At 52.5% G+C, this 16,386-nt stretch overlaps 1 protein-coding gene across 1 annotated transcript; it reads left to right on the top strand.

Moving 5' to 3' along the window:
• Nucleotides 1–401: 401 nt before the first annotated feature.
• Nucleotides 402–12,081, top strand: CES3 (carboxylesterase 3). The gene is given in 17 exon segments (XM_035024519.1): nucleotides 402–645; nucleotides 1,725–1,754; nucleotides 1,757–1,871; nucleotides 1,873–1,926; nucleotides 2,030–2,085; nucleotides 2,088–2,158; nucleotides 2,325–2,458; nucleotides 2,981–3,134; nucleotides 3,235–3,339; nucleotides 3,876–3,963; nucleotides 4,308–4,447; nucleotides 9,498–9,578; nucleotides 10,624–10,771; nucleotides 11,405–11,455; nucleotides 11,458–11,553; nucleotides 11,712–11,781; nucleotides 11,886–12,081. Coding segments are annotated over 17 exon segments (1,671 nt in total). The 5' UTR covers nucleotides 402–563.
• The last annotated feature ends 4,305 nt before the right edge of the window (nucleotides 12,082–16,386 follow it).

Raw genomic sequence — 16,386 nt, 5'->3', positions numbered from 1 at the left:
CGATTTATATACTTTAAAATAGTTAATTGCATGTTATATAAATTTAATCTCAATTTAAAAACAACAACAACAAAGAGGATCACCTTCAGTTCCCTCCATCCAACATCCTCAGGCACCCCCTTGGCCAGCAGGACTGGACACCAGCTCTGCCCCGAGCCATGGGCTCCCTCGGAACTTCAGCCCAGTCACTGGCCACCACTCCCTCAGATCAGTGGCGTGTGTCTCTTGTAATGAGCGCACAGGGTCTGGTGGAGCTCACTGAACCAGGAGAGCTGGAATTTGAGCCCAGGGCTGCAGAGCTCCAAAGCCCAGACTCTTACCCTTCCCCCCTGCCTGCCCGCCCCTTCCCGCCCCCCTCACGAAATATCGCATCACCCACGCCCCTGCAGTGCACTCTCTGAGCCCTCCTTCCCCCACCTGGGTACTGGGTCTTAGGGCTGGCCACCAGCCAGATGCGTAAGGCCACTGAGGTTTTTATAACATAACCCTTTAGAGATTGGTTGTGCCAAAGGGCAGGGCCTTCTTATACCTTCCACCACTTCCCCCAGTTAGTTGTGAGGAGCATGGGGACAGTGTTAAGAAGTGGGTCCAGGGTCCAGCTGTGGGTGCCCTGTCTGCTCCTGGCATTCCCTGCTTCAGCCACTGGTAAGACATGCCAGCTTAGCCTGCAGAGGGGGGAGCTTCAGGGTTGCTGGGAGGACTTGGGTGGAAGGCGCAAGAGGGAGGCAGGGACCGGGAGGGGTGGACAGCCTGCTCAGGGAAGAAGCCCTCAGTTCCAAGAAATGCCAGGGGTTGTGTGCATCCTCTCTGGGCTGGGTCTCAGCCACTGTGGTCATGTGTGGTCTCCAGAGCAGGCCTGCCAGAGGACATGATTGTCCTTATGTTTTCAGGGCACCCAGGATTTGATTAATCAGCAAGACACAGACACAGAAGGGAGGGTCACGAAAGGTTTCCTTCCAGGTCCTAGAAACAAGCGGCATGCAGGGAAGCATGGGTCAGTCAGGAGGCAGAGCAGGGGAGGGGAAACCGTGGGCAAGAACCTTTATTGTTTGCAGAAAGAAGCGGCCAGGGGGCTAAGCAGGTTCTGGATTGGCTAATTCCAATGTTCTCAGTGGGCTCTGGGGCATGGGGCGGTCCCTCATTATCTGGTATCTGGCCCTGGGGTGATTAGGGCAGGTGGTTAGTGGTGGGGAATCTGAGAAGCCCAGAGAAGGTGGCTGGGGGCACAGGCTCTGGATTGGTTGGTTCGCATCTGAAAGACACCTTTCAGTGAGTTGTTTACTATCTCTAAGGACTGGCCAGCCCTGGAACCCGCAGTCCCTCCAGAGTCTGCAAGATGTCAAAATAAAGAAAACGAAAAGACATGGTTATTACACTTAATTTAGCAGATGAGAAATCTGAGGGTGAATGGCTAGCCCAAGGCCCAAAGCCCCACGACAGGTCTGTGGGTCCCAGGAGAACCTAGTTCACCCTCAGGGGATTGGTTTGGCCCAGAGGAGAGTGGCAGACCTGCGAGGGGGGAGGAGAAAGTGGGGGGTCATCATAGGGCCCACCCCCCGGGCTTGCTGGGAAGGTTAGTCACGGTGCTGTGTGCAAAGTGCTCAGAACAGGGCTCACAGAGTAGGTGCCCCAAGAACCACTGTGTAGTGAGTCCATTTGCCCGGCCCCCCCCATCACCTGTGGAGGCTGCAAACTCATTCGCTGGCCCTCTGTCCTGCCCGCAGGGCCTGAGGTCACACAGCCTGAAGTGGACACCCCCTGGGCCGCGTGCGAGGCCGGCAGGTGGCCATGAGGGGCACAGACCGCCTTGTGAATGTCTTCCTGGGCCTCCCGTTCGCGCAGGCACCTCTGGGGCCTGGCCGATTCTCAGCTGCGCCCAGCGCAGTCCTGGGAGGGTGTGGGGGATACCAGCAATGCCCCTGCGATGTGAGTAGCCCCTTGGAGGTGGACAAGCTGGTAGGTTGCAGGGATCTAGATGGCGGGGCTGATGGGCTGACCCCCTGGCCCTTGGGCGCATCCCCGGCCACAGGTGTCTGCAGGATCTGGAGAGAATGGACAACAGCAGATCTGTGTTGAATGGAAAGCACCTGTTTCAGAGGACTGCCTGATCCTCAACAGCTGCAGCCCCGCTGAGGCCCCTGCAGGGGCCAGGCGGCCGGTGTGCAGCTTTGAGGGCCCTGTCTGCACATCCGGCTCTGCCTGGCCTGTCCCCTCCCCAGCCCCGTTCTCATACTGCCTCAGGGGCCCCAAGAATACCCTGGGTTGATGGGAGGGCAGCTGGTGTCCCAGGAGCTGGGGGTCACTGCCCCATGGCCTCTCTGCAGGTCATGCTGTGGATCCATGGAGGCACTCTGGTGGCGGGTGCTGCCACCTGCCAAGACGGGTCAGCCCTCGCTGCCTACGGAGATGTGGTAGTGGTCACCGTCCAGTACCGCCTGGGGTTCCTTGGCTTCCTCAGGTGAGGTGGCCAGCCTGGGGTAGGGCTTTGCTGGCACTGGGAGAGGCCAGCTTGTGAGGGCAATTGGGGAACTAGGGTAGGGGTCCAGAGCTTGAATGCAGATTTCTCAGGCAAGCAGGGTGGCTGGAGAGCAAAGGACCCTTCCCCAATGCCGTCCGGGGCAGAGAAGGAGGCTCCCCATCGCTCCCCTCTGGGGAAGGGGCTCTCCCGAAGCCAGAAGCATACAGAGAACTTGGTCCTTTGGACAGGAACTGTTGACTGCTGGTCTGGGGCCTGGATCCCAGCAAGGGGCGGGGGCAAGGAGCACTAAGCTCTGGCTGGCCCCCCAGCTAGGCACCCCACACCACGTGCTGGGCAGGGGGCTATGAAGCATGCCTCATAGCCAGGCCAGACCTGGGGAAAGGGGAAGGGTCTGCCGGCCCGGCGGCTGGTTCGGAGCAAACAGGCAAAGGCTGAGAAAGAGCCCCGCCGCCTCCACTAACCACTGCCTCCCCCAACCACTGCCTCCCCCCTGCCCCCTAGCACTGGGGATGAGCATGCGGCTGGCAACTGGGGCTTCCTAGATGCGGTGGCTGCTTTGAACTGCGTGCAGGGGAACATCTCCCCCTTTGGAGGTGACCTCAACTCTGTCACCATCTTAGGTGCTTCGGCTGGCGCCTGCATCGTCTCTGCCCTGGTGAGTCTCCACAGGCTGGCAAGAGTATCTCCCGTGGCCCCAGACCACCCAGCATTTCTGCCCTCCCCTGACAGCCCCCTGTCCTCAACACGGCACCCAGGTCCTGCCCCCGCTGGCTGCAGGGCTCTTCTACAGGGCCATAGCTCAGAGTGGGAGCGTCACCATGCCAACGTTAATGGATCCTAACCCGAGGGTCCTGGCTCTGGTCGGCATTTCTTTGCCTCTCTCACCCCACGTGTGCCGGCCACAGCCACCCTTTGCTTGCCCTGAAGTCCCAGAGGGTGTCACCAGTAGGGAGCTGACTCCCCAGCCTGGCTCAGGTCTCGGCAGCCTCTGTCGTCCCCTCCCCGCCACACTGGCCGTGCTGGAATCCCTCCTCTCTGAACCCTGTCTCATTTCCTTAACTCACTCTGCGAAACTTGACTGAGCCTGCTGGCTCTGGGAATATGGTTAACTAGATAATGACACTGTTCTCAGAGGGGTAAAGGGGACTCCACTACCCGCACAAATAATGATGGTATGATGTAATGGGGGACACACGGGGTGCCTGGGGACCACCCAAGCTGTGGGCAAAGAAGCCTTCTCAGGGTTGGCGGCAGGTCTCTGGCCAGTCCCGAGTCCCCATCTCTGACATCACTGCCCCGTCTTTCCCACAGATACACCCATTGTGTGTGGGAGGCAGAGGGCTGGAAGGTGGGGGTGGATGAGTGAGGGAGAGGCCAGGCTCTTGTCTGTCCCCAGAGCTTCGCAGACTCCCTGGGCTGCAGCTCTGCCTCTTCAGCTGAGATGTTTCAGTGCCTTCGGCAGATGGCAAAGAGCAAATCCTTAACATGAAGTTGGTATGCCTACCTCTCGGGGGGCGGTGGCAGGCAATGGCGCAGAGGGGTCCGTCCAGCTCCTGTGGGAGCAGAGAAGCAATCAGCAGTCTGGGGTGAGCGTTGGGGCAGCCACCCCTGAGGGGAAGGGATGGAGGGCCCAAGCAGGCCTGGGAGCATGAATGCAGGGCCAGCTCTTCTAGGAAAGAGGTCTGCTTGGAAGTATCCATTGCCTGGTCTCCCTATTGCTCCTGGTCCTCCAACCCTGGTGACCTCTATCCCCTCTAAGGCTCAGCCACCCAGGCACGCAGCCGGGGGACCCCCGCATGCCATCTTTTAAGGCCTTGCTTTCTCCTGCAGAACACTACGGCTTCCTACACTGTTGATGGCACCTTCTTTCCCAAGAGCCCCATGGAACTCTGGAGGGACAGGCACTTCTACTCTGTGCCCTTCCTCGTGGGTGTCAACAATCACGAGTTTGGCTGGCTCATCCCCAGGGTGAGTGTCCTCTGGCTCTTGTGCTTTTAAGGCCCTGCCCTAGCCAATCCTCTGCCACCCCAACATCATCACCGCAACCTATGAGCTGACACTCCCATTTGATAGGTGAGAAGGTAAAGCTCAGAGAAGTTTATGGGACTTGCTTAAGGTTACCCAGCTTAATTTTCCCAAAGCAAAAGCTTGGAGACCAAGCTTTTGCACAAAGTAGCCTTCTGGGCAGTTACTGATTCACAGCATATTCTCGCCTTGGTGTCTGGTTTATACATCAAACTCTATGAGACTGGTTAGTATGACTCTGTGCCTAAACATCATGGCCCAAGTGCCTTCCAGTCCCTTGCAGGTGCACAGAACTCCCCACACAAAGCGTTAACATCATGCTTTCCTTCTGAGCATCTTTCCTATCATTCTCCTTCTTCTACCCATCTTCACGGTGATTGACTTAAAAAAAATTTTTTTTTTAAAGATTTTATTTATTTATTTGACAGAGAGAGACACAGCAAGAGAGAGAACACAAGCAGGGGGAGTGGGAGAGGGAGAAGCCGGCTTCCCGCAGAGCAGGGAGCCCGATGCGGGGCTCGATCCCAGGACTCTGGGATTATGACCTGAGCCGAAGGCACTTAACGACTGAGCCACCCAGGCGCCCCACGGTGATTGACTTTAATGACTGCAAAACCTTCCACAAAGGGAGGGTCCCATCATAATATTCCTTAATTTCCACACTTGGGTACTTTCTAGTTTTTACGACCGAAGCTAATAGGGCAGTGAACCTCTGCACATTCATAGATTTTTGTCCTTTGATTTCTTCCTTTGGAATAGCTCTCCAGGAAGGACATTTGGGTTTTTGTTGGATGACAGGCTCATGCAATCTTGACATTCAAGGAAAAAGCTTGTAGAAGTTTCCAGGCCAGGTGTGTGTATGCAGTATGTGTGTGTGTGTGCGGGGGGGAGGTGTGTGTAATGGCAGAAGAGCGTTAAGGGGAAACAGTGGCAGGCAGCCTTGGCCCCACACTGTCAACTGAGAGCCATGAATCGAACGGTGAGGAAGAGCCAACCTGGCTGGCTCCCAAGACCCAGGCAAGCCTGCCTGGTGCAGAATGCTGTGCCTGGGACTTTGTAGCCAAGGATGTTTCTCAGGAATTGGGTGGCTCAGGGGGCTGCTCACCTCCTCGCTGGTGCAGGCATTCTCTTTACTCCCCCTGTCATCCATATGGGCACAACCATACATTGCTCAGCTGACTAGATGTTTACTAAATGTCCATGGTGGAAGCATTAGCTATGGAAAGTAATCCATACATCTTATGGAGACCTCTCCACCTCTTACACATTGCCGCTCGCTTAGCACTTTGTGAAATTGCTGTGCCGATTTAAACTGCGGCCAGCAACTTGAGTCTACAGGTTTTATTACAACTTTACTGGCATTTGCAGACCATAATTTTTAAAATATCAACTTTATTGAGATGTAATTTACATACCATAAAATTTACCCTTTTAAAAAGCGTGTAATTCAGTGGGTTTCAGTATATCCACAAAGTTGTGCAACCATCACCACTATCTTATTCCAGAACATTTGCATCACCCTAAAATGCAGCGCGTACCTGTTAGCAGTCACTTCCCATCCCGCCTCCCCCCAGCCCCTGGCGACCACTAATGTACTTTCTGTCAGATCTGTGGATTTGCCTGTTCTAGACATTTCAAGCGATCTCTACACCCAAAGTGGGGCTCAGACTCACAACCCCGAGATCAAGAGTCACATGCTCCACCAGCTGAGCCAGCCAGGTACCTCCTAGACATTTCAAATAAGTAGAATCCTACAATGTGTGGGGTTCTTTTGTCTGACCTCTTTCATCCAATAGGATGTTTCCAAGGCTCATCTATGTTGGAGCATATATCAGTACTTCCTTCTTTTTTATGACTGAATAGTGCCTTGTATAGATAACAATACAATTTGTTTATCCATTCATCAGTTCAGAGATATTTGGGTTGTTTCTACCTCTTTGGATATTATGGGTAATCCTACTCTGAACATTCATGTACAAGTGTATGTTTTAACTTCTCTTGGTTATATACCTAGGAGTGGAATTGCTGGGTCCTATAGTAACTCTGTTTAATTATTTGAGGAACTGCCTGTTTTCCAAAGTGGCTGCACCATTTCACATTCCCACCAGCAATGTATGAGGATTTCAATTACTCCACATTCTCGCCAACAGTCATTAGCTCTCATTTTGATTATAGTCATCCTAGTGGGTGTGAAGTGGTATCTCATTGTGGTTTTGATTTGCATTTCCCTAATGACTTGAGCATCTTTTTATGTGATTATTGGCCATTTTTATATCTTCTTTGGAGAAATGTCTTTCAAAGTCTTTTGCCCGTTTTAAAATTGCATTGTCTTTTTATGGTTGAATTGTAAGAGTTTTTCATTTATTGTAGATACAAATCCCTTATCAGATATATGATTTGCAAATCTTTTTTGCCATTCCGTGGGTTGTCTTTTCATTTTGTTATGGTATCCTTTACAACACAAAAAACTTTCATTTTGGGGTGCCTAGGTGGCTCTCAGGACATGATCCAGGAGTCCCAGGATCTAGTCCCGCATCAGGCTCCCTATTCATCAGGGAGTCTGCTTCTCCCTCTGACCCTCCCCTCTCTCGTGCTCTCTCTCTCTCTCTCAAATAAATAAATAAAATCTTTTAAAAAAACCACTTTCATTTTGATGACGTCTGATTTATTTTCTCTTTTGTTGCTTGTGCTTTTGGCGTAATATCTAAGAAGGGATTGCTTAATCCAAAGTCACCCAGATTTACCTCTATGTTTTTCCCAAAGAATTTTATAGTTTTAGCTCTTATATTTAGGTCTGATTCATTTGAAGTTAATTCTGTATATGGTTTAAGTTAGGGATTCTTTTGCATGTGGTTATCCAGCTGTTCCTGAATCATTTGTTTAAAAAACCTTTCTTTCCTTATTGAATTGTTTTGGTGCCCTTACTGAAAATCATTGACCATAAATGTAAGGGTTTATTTCTGGACTCTCACTTCTATTCCATTAATTTATATGTCTATCCTTATGCCAATACCACACTATCCTGATTACTACAGTTTTGTAGTAAGTTTTGAAATGGGGAAGTATAAGTCCTTCAACTTTGTTCTTCTTTTTCAAGATTGCTGCATTACTTTGCTAGGGTTGTCATAACAAAGGACTACAAGGTGGGGGTGCTTAAACAATAGAAATCAATTGCCTCACAATTTTAGAGGCTAGAAATCTGAAATCAAGGTGTTAGCTGGACTGGTTCCTTCTGAGTACTGTAAGAGAGAATCCATGCCTCTTCTCTAGTTTCTGGTAGCTTCAGGCATTCCTTGGCTTATGGATGGCATTCTCCCTCAGTCTTTACATTGTCTTCCTTCTGTACCATCCATCTCTGTGTCCGAATTGTCCCTTTTTACAAGGACACTAGTCATATTGGACTAGGGCCCACCCTAATGATTACCTTTGTAATCATCTTAACTTGACTACCTCTCTAAAGGCCCTATCTCTAAATAAAGTCACATTCTGCAGTCCTGGGGGTCATGACTGTACATACCCTTTTGTGGAGATACAAATCAGTCCGTAACAATTGTTCTGGTTATTCTGGTTATTCTGGGCCCCTTGAATTTCCATATGAATTCTGATCAGCTTGTGCATTTCTGCCAAAAAAAAAAAAAAAGTGGCTGGATTTGGATAGGGATCACGCTGAATCTATAGATAAGTTTAGGAAGTACCGCCATCTTAACAAGATGAAGTCTTTCAACCCACGAACATAGGAGGTCTCTCCATTTACATAGGTCCTCTTTAATTTCCCTCAATTATGTTTTTGAGTTTTCAATGTACAAATCTTGCACTTTGTTAATGAAGTGGATCCTTAAGTATTTTGTTTTTGATGCTATTGTAAATGAAATTGTTTTCTGCACATGATCTTCAGATGTTCGTTGCTGGTGTGTAGAAACACAACTGATTTTGGTCTATTGTTCTTGTTGACCATCATTTTTAAGACATTTGCACCTTTAGCTACTCTGGCCTTTAGCTTAGTCCTTTATTTTTTAGTGCAATTAACATCCCCCTTTAGGTATACACTTGTTGAGTTCACTCATCTGTGGGTTTTCTCTTCCTGTTTTCACAAAGATTAACAAAGAGCCTTGTAGCCATGAAACTAACTTCAATAGCTAATGTTTCCACAGTGTTTACTGAATGTCAGGGTCCTTGTATTTGCTACTTCGGTCTTCATAATCCTATGAGGCAGGTTATTGTCATTTCTGTTTCACAGATTAAGAAACTGAGACACAGAGAATTTAAGTAATAGGCCCAGGTCATGCACCTAGAAAGTGGCAGAGCTGGGATTCGAACCCAGAGACTATGCCCTTAAAACTGTAACATATAAAGACAACTTTTCATTTTATCTTATTTTTTTAAAAAAGATTTTATTTATTTGACAGAGAGAGACACAGCGAGAGAGGGAACACAAGCAGGGGGAGTGGGAGAGGGAGAAGCAGGGTTCCCGCCGAGCAGGGAGCCCAATGTGGGACTCGATCCCAGGACCCTGGGATCATGACCTGAGCTGAAGACAGACGCTTAACCGACTAAGCCACCGAGGCGCTCCGACAAAATTTCATTTTAAAGACAGCATTTTGGGGCGCCTGGGTGGCTCAGTCGTTAAGCGACTGTCTTTGGCTCAGGTCATGATCCCAGGGTCCTGGGATCAAGCCCCGCATCGGGCTCCCTGCTCGGCAGGAAGCCTGCTTCTCCCTCTCCCACTCCCCCTGCTTGTGTTCCATCTCTCGCTGTGTCTCTCTCTGTCAAATAAATAAATAAAAGCTTTAAAAAAAAACAAACAAAAACCGAGCCCTTTGAAAAAAAATAATAATAAATAAAGACAGCATTTTAACTTCCCCTGTGGGCCCTCCTACAGCACCTGGTCACACTTGGCTCCGTTCACTGGGCCGTGAACATTTGTCTGCTCATGATTGCGAGTGGGGGGTGGCGATGATAAGGCTGTTACAAGAGGACCTTGATGTCCCCGCAGGGCTAGGGTTTCCTGGATAAGGTGCAACAGATGAGCACAGAGAATATATTGGCCATGGTGAAACCCTACTTGGCCAGTATGGTGAGTCAAAAGGGAGGAAGAGGTAGTCCGGTGGGTATCCTATCCAGAATAGTAGGGCACCCTCCTCTTCCTCTTACCCTCCATCCCCCACAGCTACCCCCACACTGCCAAACCCCTTGGTTCAACTGCTGACTTTTAGTTCCACCCAGAAATCCTCTTGCACATGAGTCAGTGTGGTTCCCAAAGGAAGATCATCATTGTCATCATAGACTGCCCCCTAATGAGCCCATACTATGTGCCAGAGACTGTGCTGAGCCCTAGGACAGGCATTCATCTCCTTCAATCCTCATTATAACCCTGTGAAATAGAAATTTTCATCATCTCCATTTTACAGATGAGGAAACCAAGGTTCCAGGTCTCATGATAAGTAAAGGGCAGAGACAGAACTTCTGCCAGGTCTGTCTGATCCCAGAGCTTTAGCTGTTAAGATCATCCTGTCAGATGTGGAGCCAGTTGGACCCGAAGTCCAAACCCAACCCTGGTCACTTGTCCACAGTTAGCCGTTGAGCCCATTTCTTCATCTGTAAATGATGGGTGCTGTATTTGAAAAGTCTACTGGGAGTTAGTATTCAGAGGGTGCTCAATCTATGCATATTTCCCTCCCTACTTTGGAACCCCTAGAGCCCTCCCCATTCATACAACCTCATTACTGTTCTCTGGAGCTCTCGGGGAGCCCCCATGATTTGTTCTTTCACTAACTTCCTGGTTAACTTCAACCGGGCAATCCCTCAAGACCAGAATCCTTAGCTAGGAACTTCATGTAGGCTGCCAAACAACCCTGCCAGGCAGGAACTAATTTTCATGGAGGCTCAGCAACCTAGCTGAGATCACACAGCCAAGCAGCAATCGCAGAGCTGGCATTCTGGCTCCAGATCTGACCTGATCCTGCCCAGACACTATCTAGAACCCCCAAGGGAGGGAGGAGTTCTGGGCACATGAGTCTTGGGATATGAAAGAGGCCATGCTGGTGGGTGTGGGGCTTCTTGGGAGGGTCTCCTGGGGCTTCCGGAACCTGAGTGGGCCTGAGTCTGGCCTCCTGCCCCAGGATGTGCCCCCTGAGGTGATGCCCAGCATCATAGATGAATACCTAGGCAGCAGTTCCAACACAGAAATCAAATGCAATGCCTTCCAGGACATTCTGGCTGACATCACCATTATCTTACCCTCCTTGAATTTCTCTAGAAACCTCCGAGGTGAATCTATCCCTGGTCACCTGCCCCACCCTTTCCATTTTGGACCAGGAGCTGGGTTATCACAGGCGACATGACCCACACCCTGCCACTGCCTCCACACCCCCCTTCCTTTCTGGGATGCAGATGGGACTCTAGCAGGTCACTCTGCGGGCGAGTAAACCAAGGCTCAGAGAGGTGCAGTGACTCATCAGAGGTCACCCAGCAGGGCTCATCACCAATTCTCAGGGATTCATTTGAATCATGAGTGATTTTTCCCACGTTCAGCACTTCTCCTGGGAGAAAAGTCTTGCTTCCTCCAAGCCTGGTGGCTAGTCCCTGACATAGCCCTCAAACAACTCCAAGCTCCTTTCTTTGTGACCTTGAGCAAGACGCCTATCCCCTCTGTACCTCAGTTTCCTCATTTGTAAAATGGCGACAGTAACAGACTCTAATTCGTCTGTTGTCAGGAGGGTGAAATGAGCGGTGACGCAGAAAGCACGTGGAATGGTGTGCGGCAGCCGGCGGGTGCTCAGGAAGCGCTTGCTGATAATGACATTGTCATCATCAGTATTATTACTGGGACTGGAGTTACTATGAGCCGGGCCTGCGATCAGGCTGACGGTACCTAACCCTGAAGCAGCCCTCTCTCCACAGATTCTGGAGTCCCCGTCTTTTTCTATGAGTTCCAGCATCAACCCAGTTCTTTCTCGAGATCAAGCCTGAGTGGGTGAGGGCTGACCATGGGGCTGAGATAGCCTTCATGTTCGGGGGTCCTTTCCTCACGGACGAGAGCTCCCTGCCGGGTGAGGACACAGAGACAGGTGATCCTTGGGCTGCAGGCTCCAACGGGCTAAGCTGGGGCTTGTAGGCACACACGTCTCGTCAGTGCAGGGAACCCTTGGGTTCTCTCCAGGACCCACCTGACTCTGATCCAGGTCTGTTCCTTCCCTGGCCTTTCCAGAAGCTACAGAGGAGGAGAAGCAGCTGAGTCTCACCATGGTGGCTCAGAGGACCAAGTTTGCCCGGACAGGGTGAGTGACAAGCCAGCACACGTGGCTTTGGGCCTCGATGACTCAGATCTTCCCCCAGGGGACAACGCGGGAGGCCTTAGCCTTCATTCATTCCTCCCACCCAGGGACCCCAATGGGGAGAGGCTGCCTCCGTGGCCCCCCTTCAACCAGTTGGAGCAATAACTGGAAATCGGCCTGACACCACAAATTGGCCAGAAGCTGAGAGAAGCCCAAATGCAGTTCTGGGCAGAGAGGCTTCTGGCCAAGATCGGCCAGTGGCGGCAGATGCGGAAGGGCAGGAAGGCCCAGGAGGAGCCCTAGGGCGGGGACAGAGTCCCAGCAAAGCAGCTTCTTTCTCCCGCTGCTAAGAAACTTTGACTTAAACCAAGCTGATATATAGACATGTCCCTTAAGGAACCAGCCCCTCTATGACTGGCACTGTGCTCTGTTGAACCCCACTCTGCGTCTCCCACACAAGGGTTGGGCAGGACCTGGAGTCAGGGATGTTTGATGAGTGAGTAAAAGACAGAGAGCCAGGGAACCATGGCTGCTGGACACGAACCCAGGCTCTTCAGCCACCAAACCTATGCTCGGTCTGGCACAGATGTCCTCCTTAGCCAGGAGGGTGGATGGACAAGGCAGTCCTGGAGTAGAGGGGAGTCCTGAGACCTCAGGGGATCCAGCCTAGAACAGATCTTAGCCTCCCAAGCAGTAATCACCCCCAAAGCCTGACTCAGGCTGAGGGAGATCGCTTTCTCCATGCTGCCCACACCTGTCTCCTGCACAAGACAAAACAGAATCCAGCTAGGCCGGAGCCCTGACTCTTAGGATATGAGATGTGAGTTTCCCAGCCCTAGTGCTTCAACATTTTATGGGCTGGCTGGGCTCCTCCCTCCCCTCCCAGCTTGGGGAGACCAACTTCTAGGGGAGCTCAGCACAGCCCCCACAGTACCTACCAGGACACAGGAAAACAGTTGGGGGAGGGTGTCTGGACTAGTGCATCAGTCAGGCTTTTGTCACAGAGAAAAGAAGAGGCCTACCCACTCAGGCTACAACAGGTGAAAAGGAACCAGAGGTTTTTTTTTGGGGGGGGGGGCAAACATTTCTTTTTTTGAGGATCATTGCCCCATTCCCTCAAAACATCTGGATTCTAATCCATATCACAAGGACTTTCCCTGCCCCCACTCTCTCATCCTACAGGTCCAATCCCACAAATACCCTTCCTCAGTCAGACTAAGTTCCTGGCTGCTAAGAGTTACATGAAAAGCACTTGCAGTTGGGACCAGTGCTGTTCAGGGAAGTCCATTCTGGGCAGGAAGGAAAGACATAAAGCCAAATGGGCCCTGAGTCATGCCACTCCCCTGCTCAAAAGTTCCCTGTGATTCCTTGCCACCCTTAGGGCAAGTCCATGTTCTTCACCTGGCACTGAAGGCCTCCCGTTCCCTTCCCCTTCTCTCCACAGGGAAGTTTGTCCCCACAAGTGAGTGGAGAGCCTGACAAATAAACAAGCCCCAGTCACCGCGTGCCACTGGGGACTCAGAGGACTGTAGGTACACAGAGGCATGGGCCAGCCCTGACCTGGTGGACATGGGAAGGAAGGAAGGACATCTAAGCTGAGACCTGAAGGACAAGCAGAGATTACTCCAGGGTGCTGGCCAGAGCAGTGGACTTGAGGGATGGGGAGCAGCGGGAAAGGGTGTTCCTGGCAGAGGGAACAGCAGACACAAAGGCCTGGAGGTTGAAATGTACTGAGGAAACAGTTCTAAAGAATGGAGAGGTCAGCAAAGACCAGACTCTGAGGGGCCTTGTGGGCTGCAAAGGGGGTGTGTGCTTGAGGGTAATGGAGGGCCTTGGAAAGGTTTTAACCAGCAGGTGACATGAACTGGTTGGGGGGGCGGTGGTGAGAGTGGGGACAGGGAGAGTAGGGAGGGGACCAGTGTGGGTTTCCAGCTAGGTGGAAAGGCACTGGTTGGCTCTAGATTTAGAGTAGACAGACAGACCTGCTGAGTGATGGACAGAGAGGTGAGGGGAAGGAAGACCCCCAGGGGCTGCCTGCAGGCGAGCAAGCCCAGGCTGGGAATCAAGGGCCCAGATCCGACCGTGCTGGATGTACAGAGGCCTCTCCCTCCAGGCCTGAGGGTGCACCATACCTGGGAGGCATGGGGCGGGGGGAACCATCACCAGCTTTGGTGCCACCATCGCCAGAGGGCTCTGGAGGGTGGGCCTCAGACCCTGTCCCGCTGCCATCTTTCCCTCCCTCTCATCCCCCAACCCCAGCTGCTAGAGTTCTTTCCGCACAGGGAGGGAGGGGGATGGCCTGGCCCCACCCCAGTCGCTCAGCGGGAGCATTCATACAAGGTGGGTATGCTGCTGGGATTTCAGTCCTCCTGCCTTTTTAGTCTGTCTTCCCTGGGCCAGTGATCGTGGAACACCCCTCCCCGGCCTGCCAGGTCATCCGTGACTGACTGATGGCCCTGCCCTGAGGATCCAGCAGCTACACAGAGCTGAGGGGAGCAAGCCAGGGGGAACCCACAAACTCAGACAGGCCAGGTCCTGCAGCGAAGGGACTGGTGGGCCCAGGGAGCCTCCCTGGGCGGGGTCACAGGAAGGACCATGTGAGCAGCGTGTGTGTGCCCCAGGGGTGACTGTGGGGTCAGATGCACACATCTGGACCCAGCCACCTGGACAAGGTACCAGCAGCTGCTCCAGTAGACACAGACATGCGTGTGTATACCCAGTGCCAAACTTAGTTACTCACCCACGTGGCCAGTCCCACACACTCATATTCACACACCCTAATAGGGTTCCAGTTCAGTTCTGCAATTTACTAAATGTGTATCTTTGTGTAAATTATTTAGCTTCGTTGTTTCTTAATTTTTCCATCTATGCAATGGGGGCAGTGATCATGTCCCCTTTCATAGATCTGCCGTGAGCACTGAGTGATAATTAGCTGTCGAGTGCCTGACACACAGCAAGTGCTCAGTAACTGCTCTCTGGCCTAGATACGGACACAGCTTTCACAATCATACTGTCCTTTGAATCAGATGGCCCCCTTGACTACAGTTTCGACCAGGATCAGGGCACAAGGCAACCAGCTAGCCAGGCATCACAAGGACACTTGCTAAGCTTGCCTCTGTGTCAGGCTTACTCACATCCATCATCTCCCTCAGGCGTCTGGACAGTCCTCTGGGGTCCTGAATGGTCCTTCAGGGCCCTGAGTGGATCTCCATTCTACAGATGAGGACACTGAGAATCAGAGGGGAGGGTGCCTTGCCTGAGGCCACACACACAGAGATGACAGAGCCGGACCCATAGCTAAATCCACTGGCCTCCGAGATGTCCTTCCCCCTCCAGAATGTGCCCTCATGTCTAGAACGCACTTTGCTGGAATTGAGAGATCTCAGAGGCTGATGTAGGTGGAGGGACTGGGGTTCTAACGGGCGGCAAGGCCAGCAAGGGATGGCCAGAGGGAGGGGGTCTTGCAGGGTAACAGCTTCAGACTGTGGTAAGAGAGATGACAGGGTCCAGTGCTGCTCTTGGTTGGATGCCACACAAACTCCCTCCATCCTCGGGCCTGCACTCGGATGCTATGGCTGGTCCGTGTGCACAGCCTCCCCCTGACCAGACTCCAGGGCCTCACCTGCTGCTGGGTCTTCAGGTATAGGGAAGCTGGCAGGGTAAAGGGCTTGAGGTGTCGAGCCTACCCCCACCATGGAGGGTCAGCGTCCAGGCCATCTTTCTCCCTGGTCTCCAGGCCCCATCACACCCCAACACCATTCAGAGCCCCAAGCAAGTGAAGACTCTGAGCCAGGCCATTGCTCCCCTTGGATGAGAGAAGCAGTGAGGGGGAATTGGGCCCCCAGGCCTCTAAGGAGACCAGACAGCCGTCCAAGCAGACCTAGAAGCACCACAGGGGTCCCAGAGCAGCAAAGTTGACTGGGTGGGTGGGTGGGCAGAGTCCTATCACCCCTGCCTGGCCCCGGCCTCCTGAGAGGAGGCCTTGTCTGCCACACCTGTGTGACAGACAAGGTATGAGGCAGAGCCAGGGTGAGCCCCCAGGAGCCCAGTCTCTGTTAGGACCACCCCCTGGGGTGGGTGCTGCCTAAAGTCACCACCCCAAGGGCTGGGAGGAATCTGCCCAGTGTGACTGAGCAAACCCGTCAGGCTTTCTGTGACCCTCGACCCAAAACTGGAGGGAGGCTCCTGGCCCTTCCCAGCCTCCCAGAGCTTCACCCACGAATCAGTCCTAAGGACCCATTCCTGCAGGGCCGCACCCTGGCCCCCATGTGGCCAGCTGGAGGCACACCTGGGTCTCAGGCTGGGCCTGGGAAGTGGCACTGGAAATGCCATGGCCAGAGTTCTGGGAAAGGGACAGCACTGCAGGCAGCAGCAAGAGGGCCTGAAGGTATCCTAGGACCTTTGAAGTCAGGGGTGGGACTGCACTATGTTAGGGCCACCTGAAAAATACAGGTGGGCAGTGGGAATTCCTCAATTGTCTCCTAATTGGACCAGACATCCAGTGACAGCAGGCTCAGGTCAGAGCTTCCCACCCTGCACCCCCAGTCCCGGGCCACCTCCAGGGCATGAGGTGAGCTCACCTGCAGGCAGCCAGGGTAATCCTTGGGA

The sequence above is a fragment of the Mirounga leonina genome, unplaced genomic scaffold (assembly GCF_011800145.1).
Source record: "Mirounga leonina isolate KUSES-001 unplaced genomic scaffold, KU_Mleo_1.0 Mir_180, whole genome shotgun sequence".
Lineage (NCBI taxonomy): Eukaryota > Metazoa > Chordata > Mammalia > Carnivora > Phocidae > Mirounga > Mirounga leonina.
The sequence above is the reverse complement of the archived record's forward strand: the minus strand, read 5'-3'. Positions and strand labels throughout refer to the sequence as shown.